The sequence below is a fragment of the Crocodylus siamensis genome, chromosome 3, assembly GCF_052110815.1.
Source record: "Crocodylus siamensis isolate JL-2025a chromosome 3, ASM5211081v1, whole genome shotgun sequence".
Classification (NCBI taxonomy): domain Eukaryota; kingdom Metazoa; phylum Chordata; order Crocodylia; family Crocodylidae; genus Crocodylus; species Crocodylus siamensis.
Window position 1 is genome coordinate 130,801,926 of NC_143397.1, and position 26,421 is coordinate 130,828,346.

A 26,421-nucleotide genomic window follows, 5' to 3' on the forward strand; every position below is an offset into this window, starting at 1 on the left:
ACATATCCCCCATGAATGGCAAGGGTAGCTTGTATATGATTTTTTTTTTTCCGGTTCCAAGATGGCAACTCCCCCTCCCCCAGTGAGTACTTCCAGGGGCAAAGGGTGGGACTTTGGGTGGCACAGGTCAGAGGTTAGGGGGAAGGACTTCCGATCCCAAGATGGTGACCAGGGCAGGGCACCTGTCAAAGGGTGGGACTAGTAGCCCTTGACAGGTCACCAAAACTCATTAAGCAGCCCTTTAGCTGAAATAATTGCCCACCCCTCAGCTAGACAGTTCTCAGTGGTGGCAAATGACAAAACAAGGAGTAATGGTATCAAGTTGCAGCAAGGGAAGTTTTTGTTACCCATTAGGAAAAACTGTATCGCTAGGAGAGTAGTAAAGCACTGGAACAGGCTATGGAGAGAGGTTGTGGAATCTCCATCATTACAGGTTTTCAAGACCCAGGTAGACAAAGCATTGGCTGGGATGATCTAGTTGGGGTTGGTCCTGTTTTGAGCAGGGAGTTGGGCTAAATGACCTCCTGAGATCCTTTCCTGCCTTAATTTTCTATGATTCCAGAATCTAAATGTTGACTTGATCTGCCTCATCTGACTATTGGCTACTTAAGTTAAGTTTATGAATCTAGCCCCACCAAATTAAATACAATTATTTTTATATCCTTTATTGATGGGGGGGGAAACCCACCAAACCAAAATATCCTCTTGTATAAACAGTATTTCTGATGGGGAAAAGAGAGAGAACAGGTCATGTGTGACAGATGTTAATCACACTGCTTTATGCACTACAGGAAAGTGCTCTATTCCAACGCTACTGCAGTGATGACAGCTGTGTTAGAACCTCCATACACTTCTGCAGAGATACTCACTAGGATGAGTATGGATAAGTATCTTCCTCCTGCCTTTTCATTAGGCAGGAGGAAGATACTGGAACAACAAGACTTGCTTCTGGACTGTGCTAAAGTGGCCACCCAGACACCCACAGAGCAGCCTTCCTTAGATGCAGGCTTTTTAAGACCTTCCTAAAAAATGTTCTGGCCAAGTATCCAATGCCTAGTTCATACGCACATTCCACAGGCTCATAATTCAGTCAAATAAAAAAAATATCACCAACATGAGGCAAGCTCTCAGCAAGGGTTATTTCTCTGCCGTATTTCAGCTTTCTATTGCCAGCTACTCAGGCTGTATACCTTTCTAAAACAAATCACAAGCATGCCTTTAGTAATGGAGAAACTTTCTTTTCTACTTAAAAATAGGGAACTGTTTCTGCTGGCAGTTCCAGCTTCGGAGATAACGAAAGTTTACACTTCCATTTTTATTCACTTTTATCTCTGAAATGCTTTTACTTTTGTTATCTTAAGGTAGTATAAGAGTGATGTTGTAGCCACGATGGTCCGGAACTTATGTGAGAGGCAAGGATTTCTTAGGGTGTTATCTTTTATGGAACCAACTTATGTAGTACAGAGACATGCCTTCTCCTTCAGCCAACTGCTGAGGTTCAGTCAGCTGGTGCCCTTTCTGAGCATAGTATGTAGTTGGCCTAATAAAAGATATCACTCTAAGAAATCCTTCCTTTTTGCTACCTTAACTGATTTTTCCAACAGTATAACACCAAATTATATTTATGCTGGTGCTATTCAGCCAACCTTCACATGGACATAAATAGCTGAGCAGGCACATACTTTCCATTTAAGTATATATCTCTTGCCATTTCTTCCATCAGAAATAATACTTACACTCTTCCCCCATCCCTCCTCCAAAAAAGCTTGATAGTTGGCCCATCCCTATACAGGAATTTCATATAGTGTAGAACCTATACGAAAATAAAAACTGCACCTGGGCACATCAGCCTGTCGCAGCTGAAAGTATTTTTTTTAAGTGTTGTGGGCAAGAAGCATGATTATCTAGGATTTTATTTATTTTATTTATACTGTTTCATAAATTTTAACTATTTTCTCACATTAAATAAGAAAAGTGTGTTGGAAAGACCTGTTTTTTGCCTTCAAACTCAAATTTCTTTCTTTTTTTTCTTTCTTTACTAAACCAATCTAAATCAAGGAAAAGCACCATTTGGGGCTATGGGACTGAAAAGATGTTCCTGAGCAGAAAGGCAGACAAAATAAACTTGGCTTTCCCCCAACTAGCACTAAACTTGACAAATGAAATTTCATTAAAGTGCACAGTGTTTCACAAAACCTCCAGTAAATAACTTTCTCCCATAGGTCTCTCATATTTTCCAGAGGTTATTTTTAATTTGGATTCCATCCTGGCAGCAAGAAGATTTAAAAAGCAAAACCAGAGCTCAGCAATTGTTTAGGGGTTAGTTGCTAATTGAGGTTAACTGAATTTTTCTAAAAGGAATGCCCTTATATACATGCCATTCTTTTGTCAGCTCTTTCTCTCTGAAGCTGCCTACCTGCATCTGCCAGGGCAACTCCTGATAGTGAGCAGCTGCTGCCCGTGCCAAGTCACTGTAGCTTCTGTCAGTTCAGCATGGCTCCACTCAGTGGATGTGCCACCAGAGTACAACATGTGCCAGGGGATGGCAGCAGCTGAATGGACCACAGCAGCTTGCTGAAGGAGCAGGCACATCTACACATGCTTTCAAACAACTGCTGGGTACTGGCAGGAGCTCTGCTCCATTTGGCAGAGGTGGAGACAGCTAATACTGCAGAAGGACTTTAATTATGAACATACTCAATATTTTGCCAGCAAAACTTGGTGGTACAGATTAGTTCTTAGACCTGCATAGGGCTGTCATAATCAATAGGCTGAAACCAAAACTGCAGATCCAGACACCACCCTCCTGTGCTTTGGGGATGGTTCCAGATCCAAATTTAGAAGCCAGGACCCTTTCTCTACTGTCCTAACCAAAACCAAGATTCTCACAACCCCAACCTTCGAACAAGTCTGCAGTTCGGTTTCGACGCTGTTTTGACTCATTTTGAGCTGGAAACAGCAAAATCAAAATGAAATGAAGGGCTTTGAAATGGCCTCAAAATGAAACGAGGGCAGTCAAAACATTTAAAAAATTTTGAACTGTTTCGAGTTTTGAAGCTCAAGATGGGCTTGCCTGCAGGGAAACAGAAAGTAAGGAGAGGGAGGAGGAAGAGCAGGCAAGAGCGGGGAAGGACTGCTGTCATACTGACTGTGTAGCTGGCCAGTGACTGTGATCCTTCCCTGAGGTCCCTTCCAATCCCAGTGGTCTGGGAGAGGAACGGAAAAACAGCATAAAAAGCAGCATTGTTTGAACTGCCTCCTTTCTGCCTTGCGGTCTGACAGTTACTGAGCTGTGTCTTCCAGCAGCTCAGGAGCATTAGACAACAAAGGCTGCTACTAGCACTGTTCTGAATGATTTCCTACTTGTTAGCCTAGCCTATCAAGTGGGATTCCAAAATACCTTTTTCTTTCTTCTAGACCCTTTTATTTTATTATTATATTTATTTATTTATTCTTTTCAATTTTATAATTATAAAAATTTTATAATTATAGTGGATATTACATTATAGAATTTCCTTTTTATAGGAAGGGAGAAACATTTATATTTTATTTCTATACATTTATACCTTGCGGCATAGACTAGAAACCTTATAGAACTTATATAGGAATGCAGATACATTTATATCTTGTGGCATAAACAACACGCCTTACAGAATTTATACAGGAATTCAGATACATTTATTTATTTGTATAAAAGCAAGACACTATGAAACACACCATGAAGCATAGTGGAAAGGCAGCTGGCAAGCCTTCAGGGCGGGATGGAAGAAGGGGTAGAAGTAGAGGTGTAATCCGTGCCCCCCCAACTGAGACACAGCCTCTTTCCTACAACTAGGAGCGATGAGGCTTCCAGAAGCAGCAAGAAGCGGGGAGCAGTGCCAGTGCCACTGCCTGTGCCTGAGACTGCATCCCCTCCAAGGGCACCAGCCATAACTCGGCCCCCCCAAACTATGACAACAAGCAGCAGCACCAGTACCGGTGCCAGCATGACAGTCTCCTCCACCCCCATTTCATTTCCCATGCTGAGCCTTCCAGTGCCAGAGGAAGAGTAGGAGCTGGAGCTGGATCTGAGTGCCATAGCAAGGGAAATTCTGGAGAAGGAGGGAGAATCATCTCAGTTTGTGCTCCACACCCCTCAAGTTTCCCCTACAGTCAGGTCTCCTTCCCCAGAAGGCACTTCAGAGGAGGCTGAGGTAGAAGTTGCAGAGGTAACAGTTTATCTGAGTCAGCTCCTCCATTGCTGTGTCTGCTGAGGAAGAGGAAATTGCAGCATCCACACATGCACCTGCACCCCAGAAGTGAGTAGTGTGGTCTGGAATCATTTTGAGCTGGCAGATGATCCCACATATGCTATCTGCCTGCACTGTGAGCCAAAACCAGGCAAGGCAAAGGAACAAAACACATGACTACCACAGGGATCACGCATCTCCACAGGCACCACCCCTTGCCCTTGCTCCTCCTCAGCCTGGGACCAGCAGGAGCATGCCTTAAGGCTGCTCTCTCACTCCAAAGCCCCCATTCCCCCAAAGCAGAAGCAGGCCACCCTGGAACAGTGGGGGAAAGATGGACAGTAAGAAGGGCGCATTGCAAGGGCAAGCAAGATCACCCAGAGCACTGGGGAGATGCTTGCTGTGGATGGTCAGCCCTTCTCCTTAGTTGAGCGGCCACAGTTAAGGCAGCTCATGGTGCTCATGGCCCCATCCTACCAAGTGCCTGCATACACCACCTTCAGCAGGACGGTGAGACATGCAGGGAGTAGTTGAGGGAGGAGCTGCACAAGACAGGTCTGTAGATGGCCTTACACTTCACCTCAGACATCTGGAGCAGCTGGGGTGGAGATCACGCCTACTTCCCCCTCACAGGGCACTGGTGTGATCAGTCAGGTCATTGGTGGCCTCTCCTTGAAGCCAAGGTGATGAATGAGTCCCACACGGCAACAGAAACCATGGGGGCCATGAGATCGGGGTGGCTCATTGGGCAGGGTGAGCTCACCCGCGGCGTCATGGTCACTGACAATGGGGCCAATATGGTCAAGGCGATCCATGATGCCAACTTTGTTGGCATCTGCTGTGTGGCACGCAAGTTACACCTCATTGTCAGGGGAACAGGGCTGGTGGTTATGGAGCCAGCACCACCAGCAAGCTCATTTCCAAATGCAGAAAGGTGGCAGGCTACTTCCACTGGAGCATGAAGGGAGCTAAGATGCTGGAAGGCAAATGAGGAGAGCTGAACATCCCGCAGCACAAAACCACACTGGTTGCGGAGACTCAGTGGAACTCCTCATACCTGATACTCAAGGCTGGTGAAGCAACAGAAGCTTATCCATGAGATAGCCTTGCTTGGGGAGATTGGGATCAGCGGCCCCCTTAACAGAGCTGAGTGGGATACCATCTCCCAGATCTTAGTGGTCCCCAAGGCCTTCCTCGAGGCCACCGGGACCCTCAGCACTACTGATGCCCTCATTAGCTAGGTGATCCCCATAGTGAGGGAACTTCAGAGCCAAATGGAGAGCTTCTAGGGGATCAGTATTCCTGGCTGGTGAAATCGCTGTCACCAGACATCCAAGCACTGGTGGGGTGGCTGAAGGGGGGCATCAGGAAACAGCTTGATCACTTGTGGTCCAGTACGGTCTACATGCTGGCTGTCATGTGTGACCTGAGGGTGAAGGGCAGCAGATTCAGCAGCCAAACCCTGAATCAGTGGATGGAGGTATTGGTGAAGAGAGTCAGGAATGCAGAATGGTGGAGGTGGGGAGATGTGGAAGAGGGGGATCCACTGTCCCATGCTAGCACACTACCCACCAGCCAGTCTCCTCCTCCACCACAGGTGCTGCCAGTGTGGGCCAAGGGCATGGCTTTCATGGTGGGGTCCAGAGGCACTAGACTGCACCATCAAGCAGGTAGCACTCAGGCCTTGGTGGCTGCCTATCTTGCTGTGGACATGGAGTTGCTGCTGTGCGACCCCTTGGCCTACTGGGCAAGCCACAGCCAGATGTGGCCAGATCTGGCCATAGTTGCCCGCAAACACCTGTCCTGTCCACCAACCAGTGTTCCAAGCAAGTGGGTGTTCAGCATTGCTGGGGATGTAGCAACACCCCACCGTACCTGCTTGGATCCTGGTTTGATGGAGCAGCTGGTGTTCCTCAAGGTGAACCTCTTACTGCTGGGGTTCTCTAAGCTCCAGGTGCAGATGGAGTGAATGCTACCCTCCTCACTCCATCCACAGCTATTTCCTTTTTTCATTTTTTAAAAGCCATTTAATGCTCCACTCTCAGAGCTGGAGGGGGCACTCACGGCATCGCCAGCCAACAGGGGAAGAACATGTCTCTGCTGAGCTTCCTTGCCAGGATGAACTTGGAGGTATGTGCTGGGGCTATGGAGAAGGAGGAGGACTCAGGTCCTGGGCATGACCACTAAAACTGCACTCTGCCAGGGTTGGGGAGGCCTGGTGGGACTGCTGGTGGTGCAGCAGCCCAAGGAAATGCCAGGACCGAGGATGACCCTGGTGAAAGGTGAGTAGGAGGTGTCATAATTTCTAGCTACCACATGCACGCACACAGTCCTGGCTGGGGAAAGCCCAGACTTGTCATGTGACGCTCCAGGTGGGCTCAGCTTAGCTGCCTTGGCTGCCAGCTTTTGGGTTGAAAAACCCTTTGTCGGGCTGAGGAAGCACCTGCAGTTGGGGGTGTGTGTGTGTGTGTGTGTGTGTACGCTGTTCCTGGATGGAAGGAATAGTGAAGAAGCCAGAGGTTGGCATGCAATGCAGGCAAGAAAGCCAGTCAGTGAAAATGGAAATGGAGGCATCAGGAGGTGAGAGACACGCTGGGGTTGTAGGGGGAATGTGGATGTAGCAGCACAGGTGAAAATGCAGAGGTACCTGGGGAATCAGATGTCTGGCAGGTTGTAGTGTGTCAGAATTCTTGTGTCTTTATTGAGTCCAAGAGTTTCTGTACCTACTACCTAGGAGGCTGATGAAGTGAAGTTCACAGGCCTGGCTCTGAAAAGAGGTTTGTAAATTCCCTTTCAGGATCAGGCCTGAGAGACTGGAGACAGAGTGTGTTTTTGTGAGAAATGTGCCCCCACAGGTAGTTGTGTTTTCTTGTCTTTGATAGATTCTGGTGTGCTATTTGTGGGGGTACTGGAGATAGTTGGTAGGTTTTGTGTTTTGAGCTGTAGGAAGTTGGCTTCTGGTGATGAAGTTAGGTTAGCAAGGTTCCATGCTTGTTTGAATTTACAAACCACTTTTCACAGCCAGGCCTATGAACTTCACTTCATCAGCCTCCTAGATACAGAAACTCATGGACTTAATATAGATATTGGATTTATGGCACACTACAACCTGGTTTGAGTTGATCTACCAGCTATGGCATCACATTGGTGCCTCATGTTCTTTTTATGATCTATCATGACATCCTGGTCTCATTCAGATGTGGTGCTAGTAAGCATAGTACTGGTGGACCTGTAAGTGTGTTGTGGATTATTTCTCCCCAGATGGAGCACTTTACATTTCTCCGTATTAAATGGCATCAGGTTGAGGTCTGCCCACCTCGTGAGCCTGTCTAGGTCAGCCTGTATTGCAAGCCTGACCTTGAGCATGACTACGCTCCCCCATAGTTTGGTTTCATTAGTGAACTTTGCTAGTTCACTTTTACTACCCAAATCCAAATCATTGATGAAGCCTGCATGTTGTCCAAGCTTACCAAGTTATCCAAGCTTGCATCTAATTTCCAACATGTGATCTACAAAAAATTCTGCTCACCCTCAACCCATCTAGGGCTACCTAAATCTAGAAGTGTATTTTTTATTTTTTTGACATTACTAATTTCTAAAGCTTTCCCTTCTGTGGTGTATATCAGGTGCTTTACTTGCATTTTTGTAATGCAAGCCATTATTTCTCAGTAATAAAATAATACAGGAATACAAGTATATCTTTTGGCAGAATTCTTGTGATATTTTGTTGTTAACAGATATTGTAGTATTAATATTTTAGTGAAGATCCCATGTTGCAAAGTACTTGTTGGTTTGTTCAAAAGCAGCCACGTTGTGACTGGCTTGTAAAATCAAATACAGTATGAATAAAAGCAATCTATATTTAAGTGGCAAGACTGGCTAATATTGTATGTGTGTATTTTGTACAATGTCATCTTGAAGTTTTTCTTCTTCTTTTCTGAAAAATATGCAAGTATTTTCAAGCACTAAAAAGCCTTATAATATAAGATTGCAGCGTAAGATTAAATTGGAACACAACTTAATTCCAGCTTTAAAAAAAGAATAAATGAGCAGTTGAAAACAAAGTTAAATTAATGTATTATTCACCTCTTGGCATCACACAGCATGGAGGGGGGAGAGCTAATTAAAGTGGAATTAACAATATCAGGAAGGCTATCTGCATTTACTTTATACAGAAAACAGTAGCAGAACACAGGGGTTGTTATTGCTTTTGTAACATTATAATTAAGGTCCTAGAAAACAAATATTTCTACTAGGAAATTCAGTACTGGGTTTGTTTGCTTATCTTAATTGAAAATAATGCCTCAGGTAGGAAAGACAGTTGTTTAGAAATTGGTTGCTCTAGGCATCTCAGAAAAGGTGAACGGACCTAAGTGACTGTTCTTAGTGTGCTAGATCCTGCTCATAGTAAAATCAAGAAGCAAGATCTCTGGAAATTACAGGGAGAAGCAAAGTACATACCTTGCTTCTTGCATATTCCCTATCACAGATACAACAATCTTCCTACCCTAGTAAAAGATCAGTAGACTATCTTCCACTTATATCACGGAAGGCTAGAATAGATTTGGTAGAAGCAGGTAGCACACTACTACTGATTTAATTTGTAACATGTGACATGCAGGACTTGCTACCTAACAATCCACCCAAGTCAACTAAATTCCTGTCACTAGTTCTAGTGATGTCAGTAGGATGGAAGAATGATTACTGTATTTACTGGAATAGAAGACAACCCTGATTATAAGAGAACCCCCCAGTAATTAGATTCAATTTATGGAAAATTTATAAATTTGTTGTTATTTTTCAGGTATAGAATCTAATTGGAGGTTTGCCCTGAATTTGTCCAGATCCCACTCTTACAGCAGGGAAAATAGATCTAAAGGATCAGGTGGTCCTTTGCTCTCTGCTTCCCCCAAAATGTTTCCTTCAGTAGCCCCTTCCCCCTCTCCTTACTGTCAGACCTTGCTCTCAAAGAGCACATGGAAGCAAGGAGCAGATCTGAAAACAAAACCCCTGAAATTAAACATGGCTGTAGCAGTTTGCATATAGCACCCATAGACCTAATTCATCCAGAATTGATGCATGTTACCTTTTTTTTAAATGGATTCTGGATGAACCATATACAGTGCTGTGGTTCAACATGACTTGAAAAAGAGTTGGTGGCTAGGGAGATTACACTTAACAGGCACTACCATATGTCTTATTCAGATGGGTTGCACTAACCTATTCTTGTGGTAAGTTCCTATCAGCGTATTTGCCCAATGTGGGCCATGTGTTTTATAGTCATACTCAGTGTTGGCTGTGTTTAATCAGCTTCACAGTTGGTTTCCATTGCTAAGCGCATGCTGCTTTTGGCAGTACTTTAATGAGAGACAATGTATTTAGTGAGATTTCCTTGTATGTGATTATACGCTGAGCGGCTTTTTCCCCATCCCAACTGGAGGTGGGGAAAAACCTGTATTCAAGTAAAAACAGTAATTTGGTCTAAATGGTAGGTTGTCTTCCAGGTGTATGAGATGACAGGGAAGAAAAATAATATTTAAAAAAGGTTGGATAATAAACAAAAGAGGTTGGAGGTGAAAAAGAATGTTGTTTGAATTCTTCTTGCTGTGGTCTTGTTCATTCTGGAGCATGTGTTTGCTGAATTGCTAGAGTAAATCTTTACTGTTACCAGGAGCTCTGCTTGATTATGTGGTTGCAGCTGTAATTCAAGTTGCACTTAAAAAATTCACAGATGCAAAGGATGACAAATACCATTGTATGGACAGGTGTCTTCCAGACTGAGGTATGAGGGAACAGAAAAGTACTATGTAATGTTGCCTTGGAGCCTTCCTTTCTCTCCCAGGGAGTGGCAGGGCATTCAGCTCAAATGCATTAATTTAGTCTCAAGAGAAGACCCTCAGGCAGAGACTTGGGGCTTTCACATTCTGCACCTTTGGGCCAGGTGCAGATGTTATACTTATACTAGTATATGTGATCAGAAACTGGTCAACACCCATAATTGTACAGAAGTTCAGCATGGATAGGCTGTTTTAAAAACGGCAGAACCTGATTGATGATAGACCTGGATCAATGTGGTATCAGACTGAAGTGATTTAAGTTAGGCTGGTCTACTGAACTTCTATACCAGGTGCCCTCCCAACTCAAGTTAGGTCACTGTTCTTCAGCATCCCTCCCTGCTTTGTGGCTTCCCACTAACCTCCCTTACAGGGAGGCATGCTGGAACTTGGCTTGAGCTCAGCTGCTTCCACTAAGTGCCTAGCCAGCCCTGCCCCTAGACTGTCACAGAGTTGAGTCAGCACAGTGGCTGATGCTGCTGATGGGGAGACAGGGGGCTGCCTGAATCTAGTCCTGCTCCCTGGGGCTGTGCCAGGCACAGGGGTCCCACACCACCCCCCAGGGACCCTATGCCTCTGCAAGCTGGCACAGCTCCAGGGAGCACCCCCAACCTGCTGGCCTCAACACATACAGACAGCCTGTGTGCCCCTCCGTGCCCCAAAAGGGCAAATGTGTTCTGTTCGCTACCAATCTAACATTAGAGTAAAGCGTATAACAGATTACTTGAACCTTGGGCTTTTTGAATGTCTGTATCTGGCCTTGCTGTTTACCTGTCCTTGTCTCTGTAGCAATATCTCAGATGGATCTGTGCTATCAGGGATACCCCAGCCAGCTGGAGAAAGAGAGTGCAGTACAATATCCAGAGGGGAGTCTGAAGTGGATAGTACGGCTGTGTGAAACAGCACTGTTCCTTCAATGGGACAGTGTTTCATTTAAAGTTTCATTTTATTTTGAAACAGCTATTCCGTTTCATTTTGTCAAAACTGTTTCAAAGCTGTTTTGACATTTTGCCCGTAGGGTATAACAGGGAAGAACAAAACTGCCTATAACTTCGTCATTTCTTGCTGGATTTGGATGAAATTTGTAGGGATGGTAACTCCCGCTGAAGCCACAACGGCTGCCAAGTTTCAAGGAGATAGGTGTAGGGGTTTCTGGGAAACTGCACCTCAAGATGCTGACAAGCAAAACTCGTGTCGTATGTGTATTAAGGCACAGCACAGTGAAAATTTCAGGCATGGTGGCCCCTGCTGAGGCCCTGAAGCCCGCCAGCTTTCAAGGAGATCGGTGAAGGGGTTTCTGGGAAACTACCTCAGGCTACTGACAAGCAAAACTTATAACACAGGTGACACTGTGCATGTGTTAAGGTATGCCCTCACTGGCACTGGGGCCTCTACATGACATGGTAGTGTGCCCCAATGATGGTCTCCTCCTCCCCTACAGCCTCAGCTTGGTCCACCACTTTAAATGACAACAGGTAATAACTTAGTAAGCAGCACAGTAGCACCATCAGCATCTCAGGCAGCTAAGCTGTCACAGACTAAAGCCCTTCTTTCCTCTCCAGCAGGAGCTTCTTCTCCAGCAGCTGGGGTTTAGATGTGCCCAGGGCCTGTGTCCTTCCAGCCAGGTGCCTAGTGGTGTTGGTCTAAGGACATGGCACTGGCAGACAAGGTCCCTTCCTTTGGCTCAATTTAATCTGGTATGTTTTAGCAGACCAACTGAATAGTTAGTTACAGAAATATATCTTAGCCAGCTTTTGGGTTGAAAAACCCTTTGTCAAGCTGAGGAAGCACCTGCAGAGCTAATCTATTGAGGCATCTCAAGGAAGGCTAAGGATGTCATCCTCTGCCTTGGTGAAACCACAGCTGGAGTACTGCATCCAGTTCTGGGTGCTGCATTTCAGGAAAGATGTGAAAAAGCTCAAGAGAGTCCAAAGGAGGGCCACTTGCATGATTAGAGGCCTAGAGACCAGGTCATACAAGGAGAGGCTGAAAAATCTTGGACTGTTCAGCCTGGAGAAGAGAAGACTCCAGGTGAATTGATAGCATCTTTTCAGTAAATCAAGGATGTACATACAAGAGGAATATCTATTCACCCAGGCCCCCCAGGGGAGGACAAGAAATAATGGGCACAAGCTGATTGAGGATTGCTTCAGGCCAGACATAAGGAAAAACTTCTTTAGAAGTTGAGTACCGAGGATTTGAAACAGGCTCCCGCCAGAGGTGGTACAGTCATCCACCCTGATGATCTTCAAAAAGCATCTTGATGCCCACCTTGGTGGGGTCATCTGATCCCAGTGGTCTGTCCTGCCCAAGTGCAGGGGGGCTGAACCCAATGATCTGTAAAGTCTCTTTCAGTCCTTAACACCTATGAAGCTAATTAGATGTTAATGTGCTAGCTGATATGACAGCAAAAAAGGACAGTGAAATATTGGGCTGAATATTCAGCACCATTACATTCTGCATCAGGCATTAGATAGTCCTATACTATCTTATATTACACTAGTGAAGCTGTTTACAACTCGATTGGACAACCTCCATGAACAAGCTGCAGGAAACTTCCTGTTCTGGGGAAGTGATGGACAGTATGGTCTCATGGACTTTTGTCATCTCTATACTTCAGTAAATGTACAGTATGAGAGAATGGGGAATAAACAGTGAGAATTAAGAGTGACTGAAAGATCTTCTTACACAACCTACTAAATTCTCTGTGATCCGTTAGTCTTATCGGATCCAAGTCACCTTTCAGTGAGGTAATCTAGGTACCAGCAAATATCTGACTGTTTGATTGTGGAGTAGGTTAGGTGCCAACAGAAGGGCTATAAATTTTCAAGTGTGAGGCATAAACTAAACAGTCCCTAAAGTAAGTGAGGAAGAAACTTTCCCTGTGGGCAAGTTATTCTGTATCTGTCAACCATGGAGTTATTTGCACTTCATGGAAATGGCTGCAACTGACCACCGCAGAGACCACATGCTGGTGAGATTGGCCACCTGTGAAATCCAGTCTGGCAATTCCTGTGCTAGAATTCAGTAATCATTTGGCAGGCCTGGAGAGGCTGCTCTAGCTGATGAAGGAAACTAACAAAACATACACCCAAAAAATCCTATATTGACTGCATTTTCATCTGTGTTTGGGGACAAAAAAAATCAAGAGAGGGAAAAAAAATGAGTGGCCACCTTTGAAAACATTGGTCTGCCTGCTTACTGGAAAGTCAAATACTGTTAGATGCTAAGTACTCCCAATCCCATCTGCAGCCAATGTGGAGCAAGGATGCTGAGCACTTTGAAGATTCGAACATAGACATTCATGTCAGGAAAAAAATGATGGCATCAGCATAGCAAAGGGGAGAGGAAAAGATGACAGCAAAAGGATTGGATTCAAAACTTGTAATTTGTAATTGTTTTGTGTAAAGGTCAGGGAGCCATCAAAGATTTCTGAAGACAGCTGCTTGATAGAACCTCCAGTCCTTGACTGAATTAATGTGGTTTGGTTTTAATGTGCAACAGATGAAATTCATTAATGGTGTTTTGCAGTTTAGTATCTTTGTAGCACGATGGGTTTGAACAACATTCAGATTTGGATTACTCCAAGGATACAAGGATATTTACATCTAGCTTAGCCTAGCATAGAGAGAGGAGTCCAATGGGACATTCAAATTCAGGTTTATCTGCTGAAGGCACCTACGAAGTCTAGGGATGCTTGGATTTGGGATTTTTACTAAGGTGCCACCTCCGATGCTTGATACATATGGTTTGAAATGTTGAGATCATTGTTAGGGTTATTGCTGTAAACCCCAACCACTGTGCTTGATGATGTCTTTTTTTTTTTTTAAATGATCCTTGGTAGTGAAAAAAAATTGTTGTTGCCCATGTAATATTGATCAGGTTTCTGTTGGAATATAGTAAACATTACCAGCTGTCTCTGAGTGAGAATGGACTGGGCTGACTTATTGTAGAAAAAGCTAATTATAACAGCTTGTAAACACACAGTAGGACTCTACCTTATAGCAACTGCAGCAGTGCTGGCAGCTCTGCTAAACCATATCCTCCTGCTTTCATTACTAAATACTAGGAAACAAACCAATGGTTAATAAAACTCAACAGCTATTTTCAGTGCACAGTCCATTTCTGTTCAGCAAATGACTAAATCTGAAAAAAGCCACAGACATCTTTTATTAGCTCACTGAATAAACAATGGATGGTAACCCAGGTGTTCAATTAACAGGACATGCAAAGCCACCAGGGTTTCCTTCTTGGGTGTTTTGTTTCTTTCTGTGATTTGCACAGGTGCAGGAGAAGTGATTGAGGAGCCCTCTCTAGCTGTTAGCCACCACTATGTTTCAAAAGAGTGCTGAGGCCCAGAATAATCAGGCCAAACTTCATTAGCACAATGAAGGAAGTCAACCTCCATTTAAGATGCTCAGTCTGGCAACCAGGAAATTGAGGTGTGCTGATTAAATGGAGGTGTGATCCAAAGCCCACTGGAATCAATGGGATTTTTTTCCGTTAATGGTAAATAGATTTGGATGAAGTCCTTAAAAACAAAAGTGTTACTGCTAATCATATCACAGGCACTGTACTGCAGCCAGGCCTTCTATATTTAAGACTTAAAATCACAGCTGGTCTTGGCATTACCATGTTTACATTTGGATTTAGATCAACATTTGTCCAAAGTTTGGAGATGTTGAGATCTGAGTCTTAGCTTGGCCCATGGTAGCAGGACCAGCCCTACATTAACACAGCTCTCAACTTTTTCACAGCTTAGAGTTGTCCAAACTATAGTTTTGACTTGGTTCTATCTATAAGTTAAAACAAAATAGTTCACTTTCTGTATTGCTATATACTATGCCCACAAGACTGGTTGCACTCTTAAATGAAATCCAGCATGAATGAAGTAGGCAATTTATCAAGTCCACAATAAGGAAACCTCATGGGAGGAGAAAGAAAAGGAGAAAGAAATATAACTTGTATGAATGCCATGTGCCCCTGGAGGCTGGGGGAGCATGGTGAGCTCCCACAGGCGGTGGCAGCAGTGAGAGTGTGGCGGTGGCAAGCAGGGAGCTCCTGCAAGTGGCCACAACAGTGTTGGAGAGTGGGGGGCGAGCACCGACTGGTGGTCGGTGATCACCCACAGATACCACCAGCAGTGTCAGCGGTGCCCACAGACGGCATCAGTGGGGGGTGGGGGGTGGTGAGTGGCAACTGCCTGTGGAGCCGCCAGCAACGTCGGCGGTGTTTTTTTGCTGGGGGTCCACTCCCAAGCTCAGGGGGGTGCATATGTACCTGTGTGCACCCCTTATGTGTCGCCAATGATAACTTGCCTAAAAAAGCAAGAAGAAAGGGAGAAACAATGGGTGCCTATACACATGCATCAAGGCTACTTCGATGCGCTGTAATTACAGTGTGTCACAGCAGACTTGATTAATCAATGAATTGAGTCTGCTGGAGTGTGGTAATTACCTGTGCTCCAGCAGTCTCCAGCATCATGAGTAGCAGTGTCCCTAGGCTAAAAAATGGTGGTGGGGGGCGCTTTAACTAAAGTTCAGTCAACGAACTTTAATTAAAGCACCCTCACCACCATTTCACAGCTTGTGGATGCTAATCCCCTGGGTGCTTTAATCAGAACAACTCTCAAAGCTGCTCTAATTAAAGCCCCGCTCTACCCACACCCCCACGCACACTCCTAGACCACGTGTATAAACGCCCAGTAAGATTATAGTAATTTTGGATATGTTCAGAACATCTTCATTCCTACATGAAACTGAAATAGGGTGTGGTAGTGATAGGCACCTTAAAAATATGTAGCCTAAAGAGAAGATAGAGCCTTCCATTTCAGAAGTATAGTTATTTTCATAGAGGCTCTTCTCTTCTAGCGTTTTGTTTGTTTTGTGAGTCCTATAGCTCTTGGCCTTTTTAAATTTTAGAGGCCTGGTCACACATGAAGGAGTTATAGAGCTACATTTCTTATCCACATGTATCTGGACCTGCTTTGTTTTGCATCTCTAATAGGAGCAGGCCTATCAGGATTTTCAGATTGTGAAAATCTGTGTCCTGTTTTGGGCTAGGATAGAAATACTGTAAAGGAAAGGTTACACTGCCATCTTTACCATGAGATCTACTAGTAATGGCAGAAAGTAAACAGTATAATAGAGAATGAGAATTACTTTTTAAATGGCTGAATATTTCTGAAACTGAAAAAATATTTGGTTGAACACACATTTTTCTAGTAGTTTTTTCCTACTTTTTCCCACAGCTGTCCCAGAAAATAATGATGTTGATCTTACACTCCAGTAGTCTCCTTATCTAGAATGGAATTGTAGGTAGGCTATAAGGCAACTGCAAAGAATGCTATCAGTGCTATGAATTACCCAAAAATAGCAATTACTTTGATCATCTTTGAAGTGTAGGCCTTTCTGGCATGACCTGTAACAGCCGTTAAAATGGGTACCACAACAAAACACAGTGGCGTAATACAATAAATGAAGACTATTATCAATTGGACAAGTTAACAGTTAATTAATAATGTAGAGGGAAAATTTAGATAGATGGAATATAATTACCCGAAGTAGTAAAAATCAGGTAAAGTCCATGCTTGCTCAGTAGCTTTTTTTAAACTGACTGACATGGTGTCTGTGTGCAGACTGCGGTTATCATCGTGTCTCATGGACATGTTTGCTTTGCGGTCTGCATCAAAGATACACTGATTTCCAAATTTTAACCATAGTTAAATTACTCTTTCATTTGCCTGCCTTTCTCAAGGTTACCAGGACAGACTTGATATGGTGAGCTACAACACTGAACAGATAATAAGGGAGGTGTCTGAGGCTGTGTCTAAATGGCCTTTTGTTCACATCAAGGGGAGGTGGCCTGATTAGCTTTAAGCTATTGTAAATCTACTTTATCCTGCTGAGATTCTGGGGCTATCCATGTGTTAGCTTGGATAGAAGCATAAAGCAAAGCAACTTCAAGGTGATTTATATAGGTTGCCAAAAGCCTACAGTGGCCATGCCACCAGCTGAGGATTGTTAGGAGAGAAGCAAGTGCCAGCCATAATTTTTCCTTCAACTATAACCTTGATACTGGCAGCTGGAAGGGTTGATGCAGGAGCTGCTACTATAACCAGATTTCACAGAAGGATTCTCCTAGGTGGGCAGTAAAGCAGCTGCAGCATGGCCAAAAAATTTAGGCCAGCATGTATTAACAACATACCCACTTAGCAGGTATGAGAAAAATGCAACACACGTATATCTAAGTTCCTCTCTAAAAAAAAAAAAGGAACATTCTCTGTCCATTCCTTCTTCCCTGGGATCAGCCTGAGAGATCGTTATACAAAAAACCCACCCCCTACCCCCCAACAAAAATAAAACCTAACACAGGTGCTCTTTTACTTCCTGCTCCTTTATGAAGTACTTTGTTTTTCTTTTGCTGCTTCACTGGACATTGACTCACATTTTTTCCATGGTATTTTTTAATGACCTAGAGCGCTGCACACAACATTTCCTGTAATTAGGTGCGTTTCAGGGAGTTTGCTGCTTTGGGCCTTCACCTCCCTGCATTTCAAATGGGAGGAACATAAATAACCTCTGTCAACTGGAGGTTGAGGCTATAGCTGAAAACTGTTAGCTCTGTGAACGAAAGGATTATTGAGAAAGTGAGATGTAATCCAAGGAATCCAGGCTGGGAGCGTTGTTGCTCGGAAGAGGCCACTTGTTAAATCTGAGGCAAATGCTTTCACTCTACACTAAGAAAACCAGTATCTAGAAATGTTACCATGGTCTGAAAGAAAGCAGAGCTATTTTCTCTTTCCCTCTCGCTCTCTTCTCCATCCTCCCCCAAATTCTTCAGTTTTTAGTACTTTTATTAATATTGCTCTCTCCTTCCTACTACTGTGTTTTGGCTGGACCAGGGAGCTGCAACATTTTCTGGCGGTGAGCCAGAATGACTCAGCTCAGGTCCTAAACCAGCCGGATCCAGGACACTAAACCAGATGGCCACTGATGCCACTTCTCTGAACTGCCCAGCCATGGCACAAGCAAAGCCCTGTACTGCCAGGCCACAGACCCTGAGCTGTGGGCCTCTGATTGCCAATCACCATGTTAGACAGTACTTGGAGATGCCTGACTCAAAACTCATTCAGGTCAATGGAAAGAAACTCACTGATTTCAGTAGGTGAGATTAGGCATTTTGGCAGCCCTAAACATTATGCGGGATTAGTCAACTAAATAGCTTACTTTAAAGGTGAACCATAAATCAAGTGTTTTTCATCCCTTTTTTCCTTAAAATGTAAGAGGCATTAAGGTGCCTATTCCAATGGCTCAGCAGTGCATGCTCAAACACATCTGACATTTGAAGGAAAAACAGTGCCTCTGAACCCCCTTTGCCGGCTGCCATGGAGCTGAGCTGCTTTTGTTGTTGCCCTGTTCCCGACTAGTAGTGGTTGAAAAATGGTGATAACTTATGCAAATATATTCAAAAGGTTTGGATTTGCCTGTAGGATATTGCTGATATTCAAAAGGTTTGGATTTGCCTGTAAGATATTGCTGATCTTTTGAATTTGAGAAATTTCAAAAAAATGCTACTTCAAACTCACAGTTGAGGATGCTATAATGACAGTAGTTACAAGAGGGTTGGAGGCAGCAAATAAGTCGAGTGGCAAAGACCAGACAGACTAAGAAGAAAATACCTGCAGACAAGGATAGCAGCAATGCCAACCCCAAGTTCTCAAAAGTAGAATTCATACCCCAAGATGCCATGAGATCCACAAGGGCTTATTTTTCTTTAAATCAAACCTGAGTTTTACAGAGGTAAACACCAAATAATCATGAAAACTTGTGACAGAAATCAGGGGAGTTAGCAACACTAGAGAAGAAGGGTGGGTGCCAAAGGGCACAGAAAGTTTTACTCAGCACTTCACCAGCAGGCTATCAGTTCAGTAGCTCATTCAAATACAATTCAGTTGGCGGCCACAAGTCCCATAAACCTGTTTCAGCCAGTTTTAGCTTGTCGGTTGTTTTGGCACTTAAGGCTGGTGACTAGTTTAGAGGGTAATCATGTTATAGTCACATAATCCTATTTTAATTAGAAATAGGCATAATGCCAACCCTCCCTGTAATATAGCAAAACATATGTTTTAGGGTAAAAATTCTGCCTTCCCAGATTCCATTCAATCCACTGATTTTAACAGGAACAAATGAAATCTGAGAGAAGGCAGAACCTGGCCCACAACACCCAGAATTTCACCCATTGTCACGTTCGAAGTATCACAGTTCTTGGTACAGGAAATCCCTGGTAGGCTGCACTAACCAGAACCCTTAACAGTAAGAGACACAAATCTGTGCTTGGGTTATGGCTGGGATAGCACATGGCATTATTACTCAGATACCCCAATTCCTCTGTCTTTCTTTACAAATACAAACATCACAAGCACTGGTTTGATTTTAATGGATCTTAATCTGCTGAAGTGAAAGGGTTGTGCAAGAATACACTGTATTGTCTCCTCAAGCATGACAAGTCATTAGGTTTTGTGGGAATAGCCAAGGTAGAAAATAAATCTGATCCACAAGAATATACAGAGAATATTTTTTTAGGTGTTTGTCAATTTACTCTAATGCTGTAAAAAAACCCCCAAAAAACCCACTCTGAACCAGTGAGCCTCCAGGATGCTACCCTTGCTGTACCTTCTGCCTGGCTGTAAAAAAATCATTACGGACGGAACCGTAGTGTTAAATCAGTAACCATTTTAGGAATAGAAGAGAAGGGGACTACGGTACACTGACAGATGCTTTCAGAGACTTTATGGCTGAAGTAGATATAATGGAAACATAAAGTTGAGTGACCTCCACTACACTTACTAGTGAGCAGCTTGCATTCTCCCCAGTCTACACCAGCCAGCACAGCAAAATGGAGCCTGCTGTTCCTTGTTTCGTCCCTCTCTGGGGAGTCTCACGTTGCCCTCCATACTAAACTCCCTCCTTGGTTGCATGCCTGAGAGCCAAGGACAGAGCGTGTATGTGACCACTAGTCAGGGGGCTCAGGAGTAAAATATTTATTCTGTTTACTTCCTTCTCTTATGCACACAAGCCTGTTTAACCTCAAAGTAAGCAGCTCTTTCGTTTGATTTCATTAGCCCAAGATGGAGTAGCAAGTGCCACTAGAATGAATTGCAAAGAAGGACTCGAAGCAAACGAAAACTGCAGAAAGCAGACATCAGCCTTCCCTTGCTGCAGCTACAAAGAGAAAGCTCCTGGTTTATGGAAGGAAGAAACTGAGAGCAGCTCCAGCCCTGTTAAGCTTAGGGGTCATTAGCTGCATTTCAGCTCCTGTTTGCTTTGTGTGTATTGGACAAAGCTGCTTTTTGAGAGCAAAATTTCTGCAGTGCAACAGGGCTTCATAAAACCTCCCTAATCAAACACAGGAGCTTTATGCAATCTCAGCCAAAGTAGCACTTGATTTAAATGAGAAAGTTAAATCTCAGTCTAGACAGGCCTCTGTGTAGCCCCTGCGAATCTTACACCCTGTAGGACACATCATCTCTGAATATGTTTCTCATTTTCCAGACAAGCCCAGGGGATCTGCATCCCCCAATAAAATTCCTGTCTGCACTAAATTGCCCTTTTGTGACGATTTATTCCTCAATAAAACTACATCACGAGAAGAAGAATATGTTTAATTGTATAACTGACATGGCTTATGTCAAGTACCGTTTTCTGTGATTATTTATGAAGGGGTTATAGGTCTTTGAGAAATAGTTCCCATTGCAAATGGAAGTCCCTGAATGATCTTGAGAATAACTGTGGGTAAACACAATTATCATAGCACCAAAAGTGAATCTTTACCATAACCTTCACAAACATGAAGGTAGTACCATACTGGAATACTGGATCTGATCCATGCTTCCTCTGAAACTCAAGTGAGCCCAGAGTGGAATTTGGTGTTCAGGTCTATGTCTAATGAGACAAACCAGGACGCAGATTCCAAACTTGGGGATATTTGGTTTCATAGCTGATTCAGAACCACTGCTCATTACTATTCTTATTCCAGACCACCATAATGGCACCTGGGGAAATCTTACTTTATTTTTCATATGAAATCAAGGGTTTTGGTTATTTATGTTGGCTTCCTACCTCAGGAACCTGTAAAATTGTAGAGTACCTTTCCTCTAAGTGCACTGACTACCACAACATATACATCTCTCCTTGGACTAATTTAAGAGAGCTGGTCAAACATTATCAAGAATTAGAGGCCGTTTGTTTGTGCTAAAATGTTATTAATCTTCTTTCCAATCATCTGAATTTTGAATATGGTACATTTGGATGGAAGGTGCCAGATTCAGTTAGACCAGTACAACCCAGGAATAACTCCCCATAGTTAATAGGCCAGCTATTTGGGATCAGCTGAGCTATGCTCAGTCCAGATCTGAGGGGAACATGTAGTCCCTCATTCTTTCCCAGTTCCATAATTTCTAGAGTGGCTTCCAGGTACTGCTTTAGACCACAGCACATGTTGATGTCACCTGTTACATCAAGAAACATCATTGTGTGCTCAGTCATGTTCTTTCCCATCCCCGATACCAACTCGCCTGTAGATTCCCTGGTGCTGGGGATTCCTAGCTACCCACTTTTGTGCTGTCAAGTGTGGTATCTAGTCTAATGAATCCACACCACTGAGAACAGCATTGGGCTAATACTTTTGAAGGGCACATCAAATATAAAGTATGTGGCCAGAGAAGGACATTTTCCCTTCTAAGCAGTTATCTAAACATGATGCAGTCAAATTCAATCTCACAGAATTGTTATCGGAAAGGTGACCCTGCTGAATTATTTTGGCAAGCTATTCTGATGGTAAATAAGATGGCTTGGGAAACTGTTAGGTAACAATAATATATAATTACAGCATTTAGGTCTGATCCTTACTGACAGTAAATTTCCACTGAAGTCAGTGGGTGTTTGACTTGTGTCAAGCATGCAGGGCAGTGACTTCATCAAGTTATTCCATTTGCAAACACTTGTACAGCAACAGATTTGTAGAACAGCAGATGTAAGATAAGGAGGCCTCAGAACCGGAAAGGGGTGGTGTTATCTAACTGGGGAGGCAGTAATGATTTGCTTAATTTACATTATAGATGGCCTCCTTTATCTCTCTGCCAGGCCTTCCATCTTTTTAGGTATTTCCATGACCTCCAGACGTATTCTCATGTGTTCTTTGAGTATAAAGAGTGGGAAATGATAAACCTCTTGTGCAACCCCAGTTTGGTATCATTGCTGATTTAATGTTTATTATACATTATTATCTTGAGAGTGATGTAAAGGGCTATGGGGCTGTACAGACACACTCTCTCCTCAAGAACCCTAGGGCCAGGTAGTAAATTAGTGATAACTAAGCAGAATAATATATGCATTTCAGCGAATATGTGTCCATTCCTTTATAGGCCATGCTAACAGGCGAGGGGCAGGAGTACAATCCAGTCCCAAAAGCCCTGTCCTCCAAGAACACCACCAATCTGAAGTCTCTGTGCACTTTACAGGCTTGAGGGAGTTTGCTCCCTTGCCCTGTTGTACTCCAGAACAAGCAAAGAAGATTCATTATAGTCTTTGCTTGCTGCCTTGATCGCCTCTGGCTCCTCTTTCTATCTTTGATCTTCACACCATTTTCCCATTTCCTGGATTAGCTTTTACAACCCCTATGTCCCTCAGTGGGTTAAATGCTTTTGTTTTTCTCTCTCCTACCCACCCCTTGCCTCTGTCAGCACTGTCTCCTCCTTTTTTCCTCCCCCTTTCCTATCCTTTATATTCTAATCACTGCTTTCTGTTTAGAGTCTCTCCTTCCTGTAGTCCCTTCATAGCATTTGATGAAGTAAACTGCTTACAAAAGCTTATGCATCTCTGATGTAGTTAGTCTAAATTGTACAAATCTACCCTGCCTTCCTCCTGACTTCAGACTAACATGGCTAACTCCATCTGTTTTCACACCAGTCCAGTCTTGCAACCCCAGTCTTATGCACACACAAGCAATCAAGGAACCTTCTCTGTTCTTCCTCCCTGCCCCTTGTATATTGTTCCTACTTCACACAGCTGCTTGCTTTGGTTATCTCTCTTCAGCCATAGATGAATTAAACAGTTTTTAATGGGAAAACATAAATGATTTTGTCTGAGCCAGGCACATTGCAGAGGGAACCACAGAATAAATCTCTAGCCTCACTCCTACTCATATGATACAGCTCCTGATCAAATGACCCCTCATTATCCCAGTGCTGAACAACCATGCTGCCCCTACTCCCAACTCCAGCAAAGCATCAGCAGTTTTACTTGCAAAGGAATTGAGATATACAAATAAGTTGGAGGAAGTGAATGGTGACTGGTCGAATTACTTCTCGTCTCACAATACTACTGCTCAGGGTGCATCAAATAGGCACTTTGTAGTAATCAGGCTTTTACAGTATTCTGGTTCTCTAATTATAAAAATCAGTAAGGTTCCTTTACTGATACTTGGAATGTTCCCTGAAAAGTTGCAATGGGTTATTTGCACCCTTCAAGAGTTATGATGGTTCAGATGGCTAACAGACAAAAGAGTTGAAAAATGCCATTTATCATGCTTGAATTGGTTTTGCTAAAGGGGATTTTTACCAATCTGTGGAGAAATTTTCTATATGGGCAAGTTTAATATTTTGCATGCACAAAGAATTCTTCCTGGCCAATGTATTCACCAAGGATGTATCCGCAGTGATGCTTTTTCAGCTCTATTATCCACCACACTGGTTCTCAAGAGCCTTATAAGCTTATAGTCAACACTAATAAGTAAGAATTCTAAACTATGTGGGTGTTCTGTTCCCATTGTTCCAGAACAGAGAACTTCCTTGCTGAGCTTAAAGAAAAGCAAAGCAATTATACTTGAATTAAAATGACTTCAAATTTTAATGGAAGTGAAACTTACCATTATGCAATGTTTTTGACGTTCCACCTACGATACGTTAATCCAAGAACAAAGGCTTTTTATCTTGAAGATAATGATCTCTACAGGAAATGCACCATTTTGTACACTTGCTAATTTTTGCTCTTTTTTATTGTAGGTCTTTTCATTTCCAGAATTTCCTGGATGCAAATATTTCTTCATAGACACGAGCACGTTCTCCCTCTGAAACAAAAGAGCAGTAAAATACAGTTATGCAGCTGATCAAAGAAGGAAAAATCTTTTCTCATTACATTACCTGCCTGCCAATTCAGACATTCCCAGCTGTACAGGGATTCCCTGCAAGACCCTGACTGATGCATGAGAATAATCTCAGAGAATGTCCCTGCTTCTTTTTAAGGTGTTTAATAGCTTTGCCAGTGTTGTATGTTTTCTTTTCAACCACTAACACAACCTTCTTTATGCATTTCAAGATCTGAGGTTGTTGGGTAGGAAGCTAATTTACCTGCACTCAGTTTTATTCTGATATTTAAGCTTGTCCAGTGGAGTTTTCCTTAAGAAATATTCCAGAAACAGCCTGCAGGCCAAACATTTTGGCTTTGTGTTAGGGCTTGAAAGCTCAAATTCAAATGGACTAGATTGAAGAACTACAAAATAAAATGAAAGTGTGTAGTCTCTTTTCGTTGCATAACCAGAGAGAAGTGCACAAGAAATTATAATCTAAAAAACGATGGAGAGTGTTATCCAGTTAAACACTTTAAAAAACCCAATGTCTCAGCTGTGTTTTGAAGAAGAAGGAAAAACATAAACCGTTGCCAGTCTCCCCCAAAGAAGTACAGCGTTGTGCTGGAATTGCTAACTGCTCCATTATATCCTAAACGACTATACTTTGTCCCCTTTCATAATCCTGCAGAAAGCAAACAAGGTGCTACTGTAATGCTCCCACACTCTTTCCCAGATCTCCCACAAGGCATTTTTTCTCTAGCATAATGAACGGACACTCTATGCTTTTTCTGCATACAAACAGACTATTGGTTGATTGATGCTGAATTCATCTTTTATTTACTTAATTCTTTTAGGGGGTTTTCCAGTTTACTTTGAAAGTTGCTACTGCAGATTCCATTTGCCCACCTCTAAAATGCCTTTCTTTGTGGTGAATGAACATTTGCAGGCAGCATTGAGCCTTTAGTTGCAAGAACAGCCTTGGTTGTAGTCTACATGGACAGTGGCTGCAAACTAGATAACAATGGGAGAGAAAACAAAGGTGAAATGACTTGTTTAAGAACAGCGGCAGAGGAGAACCTACACCACTGTGCCTCTTTAGGAAAGTTCTCCAGAAAGCTGTGCATTATTGTACTATGAAATTATCTTCTGAGATACCACATGTATGGGTGTGCTGGCCAGACAAACAGCAAGGTGTGGCTGACCGGAGAGGAAACTGGTTAGAAGACAAATTCCATTTGCTACTGGAAATGGAAAAGAGGAACAGCAGTGGGAAGGGCTGGAGAATGAAATAGAAATGAGATGTCAGGCTTGCTAAGGTGAGCCTTGACTGAGGAGATGTTCAGGTAATTTACAGTTTTTCTATTCTAAAAGTGCATGGAATCTGGCATTGCTGAACCACATAGCACAAAAGGAGCTGTTACCCTGCGAAGACAGGGTTATGTAGAAATTATAGCAGGTTGGGCTGGTAGCACTCTAGTGCTAAGGTCATCCCACCTTTCCCAGTGTAGGACCCTGTTTAAGGCAGCTTGTAACTTTGCCAACTTTGTAACCATTTGGGCTGGAATTTCTTATCCCCCACCTCTCCCTCAGGCTCCTACTGCTTTTGGGGGAAGTTTTTTCAGGAGAATTTCTGTGCAAGTCTTTGACACCGAAATGAGGAAGAAATGAGTTATTTTGCCTATGTGAAACTTTTCTTATAGCTGCTGTGTTAGAAGGCAGTTTGTCATCTCTTAATTGCCATTGCAAGACTGATCCCTGCTTCTGGACTAATGTGCCTGCCTCTGTTGCTCACAGATTAGATTTTCAAACAAGCACTTTTCTATCATTCGGCCCCTCATCTTTTGCAGGAGCTCGCCCAAAACATCATCAAAGCTACATCATTCTCCTGAGTTGGATACAGAAGAGAAGCAAAGATAGAAGCTGCAGGGTTTGGAGGATTGGCGTAGCTGGAGGGAGACAGATATACAGACAGGCTGGAAACAGGGTGTAGAGATACACGAGATTTTCATAGATTCCTAGATCATTAGGGGCCGGAAGGGACCTCGCAGCTCATCGGGTCCAGCACCGCCACTCTAAGCAGGAAGACAACTGGGATCAAGTGACCCCAGTGAAGTGACTGTCCAATTTCCTCTTGAAAACCTCCAGGGTAGATGACTGCACCATCTCTAGAGGGGGTTTATTCCACAGTGTGGACACCCTGGCTGTGAAGGAGTTTTTCCTGGTATTAAGCC

The 26,421-nt window shown here is 43.4% G+C and overlaps 1 protein-coding gene across 1 annotated transcript in view; it reads right to left on the reverse strand.

Annotated features, from left to right (window-relative positions):
* NEDD9 (neural precursor cell expressed, developmentally down-regulated 9) overlaps nucleotides 1–26,421 on the reverse strand; it is a 144,328-nt gene that overhangs the window by 82,003 nt on the left and 35,904 nt on the right. The window contains exon 2 of the mRNA XM_090039200.1: nucleotides 23,990–24,190. Coding sequence (XP_089895326.1) covers nucleotides 23,990–23,992 — 3 coding nt within the window. The 5' untranslated portion in view covers nucleotides 23,993–24,190. The remainder of the gene's footprint in view (nucleotides 1–23,989; nucleotides 24,191–26,421) is intronic.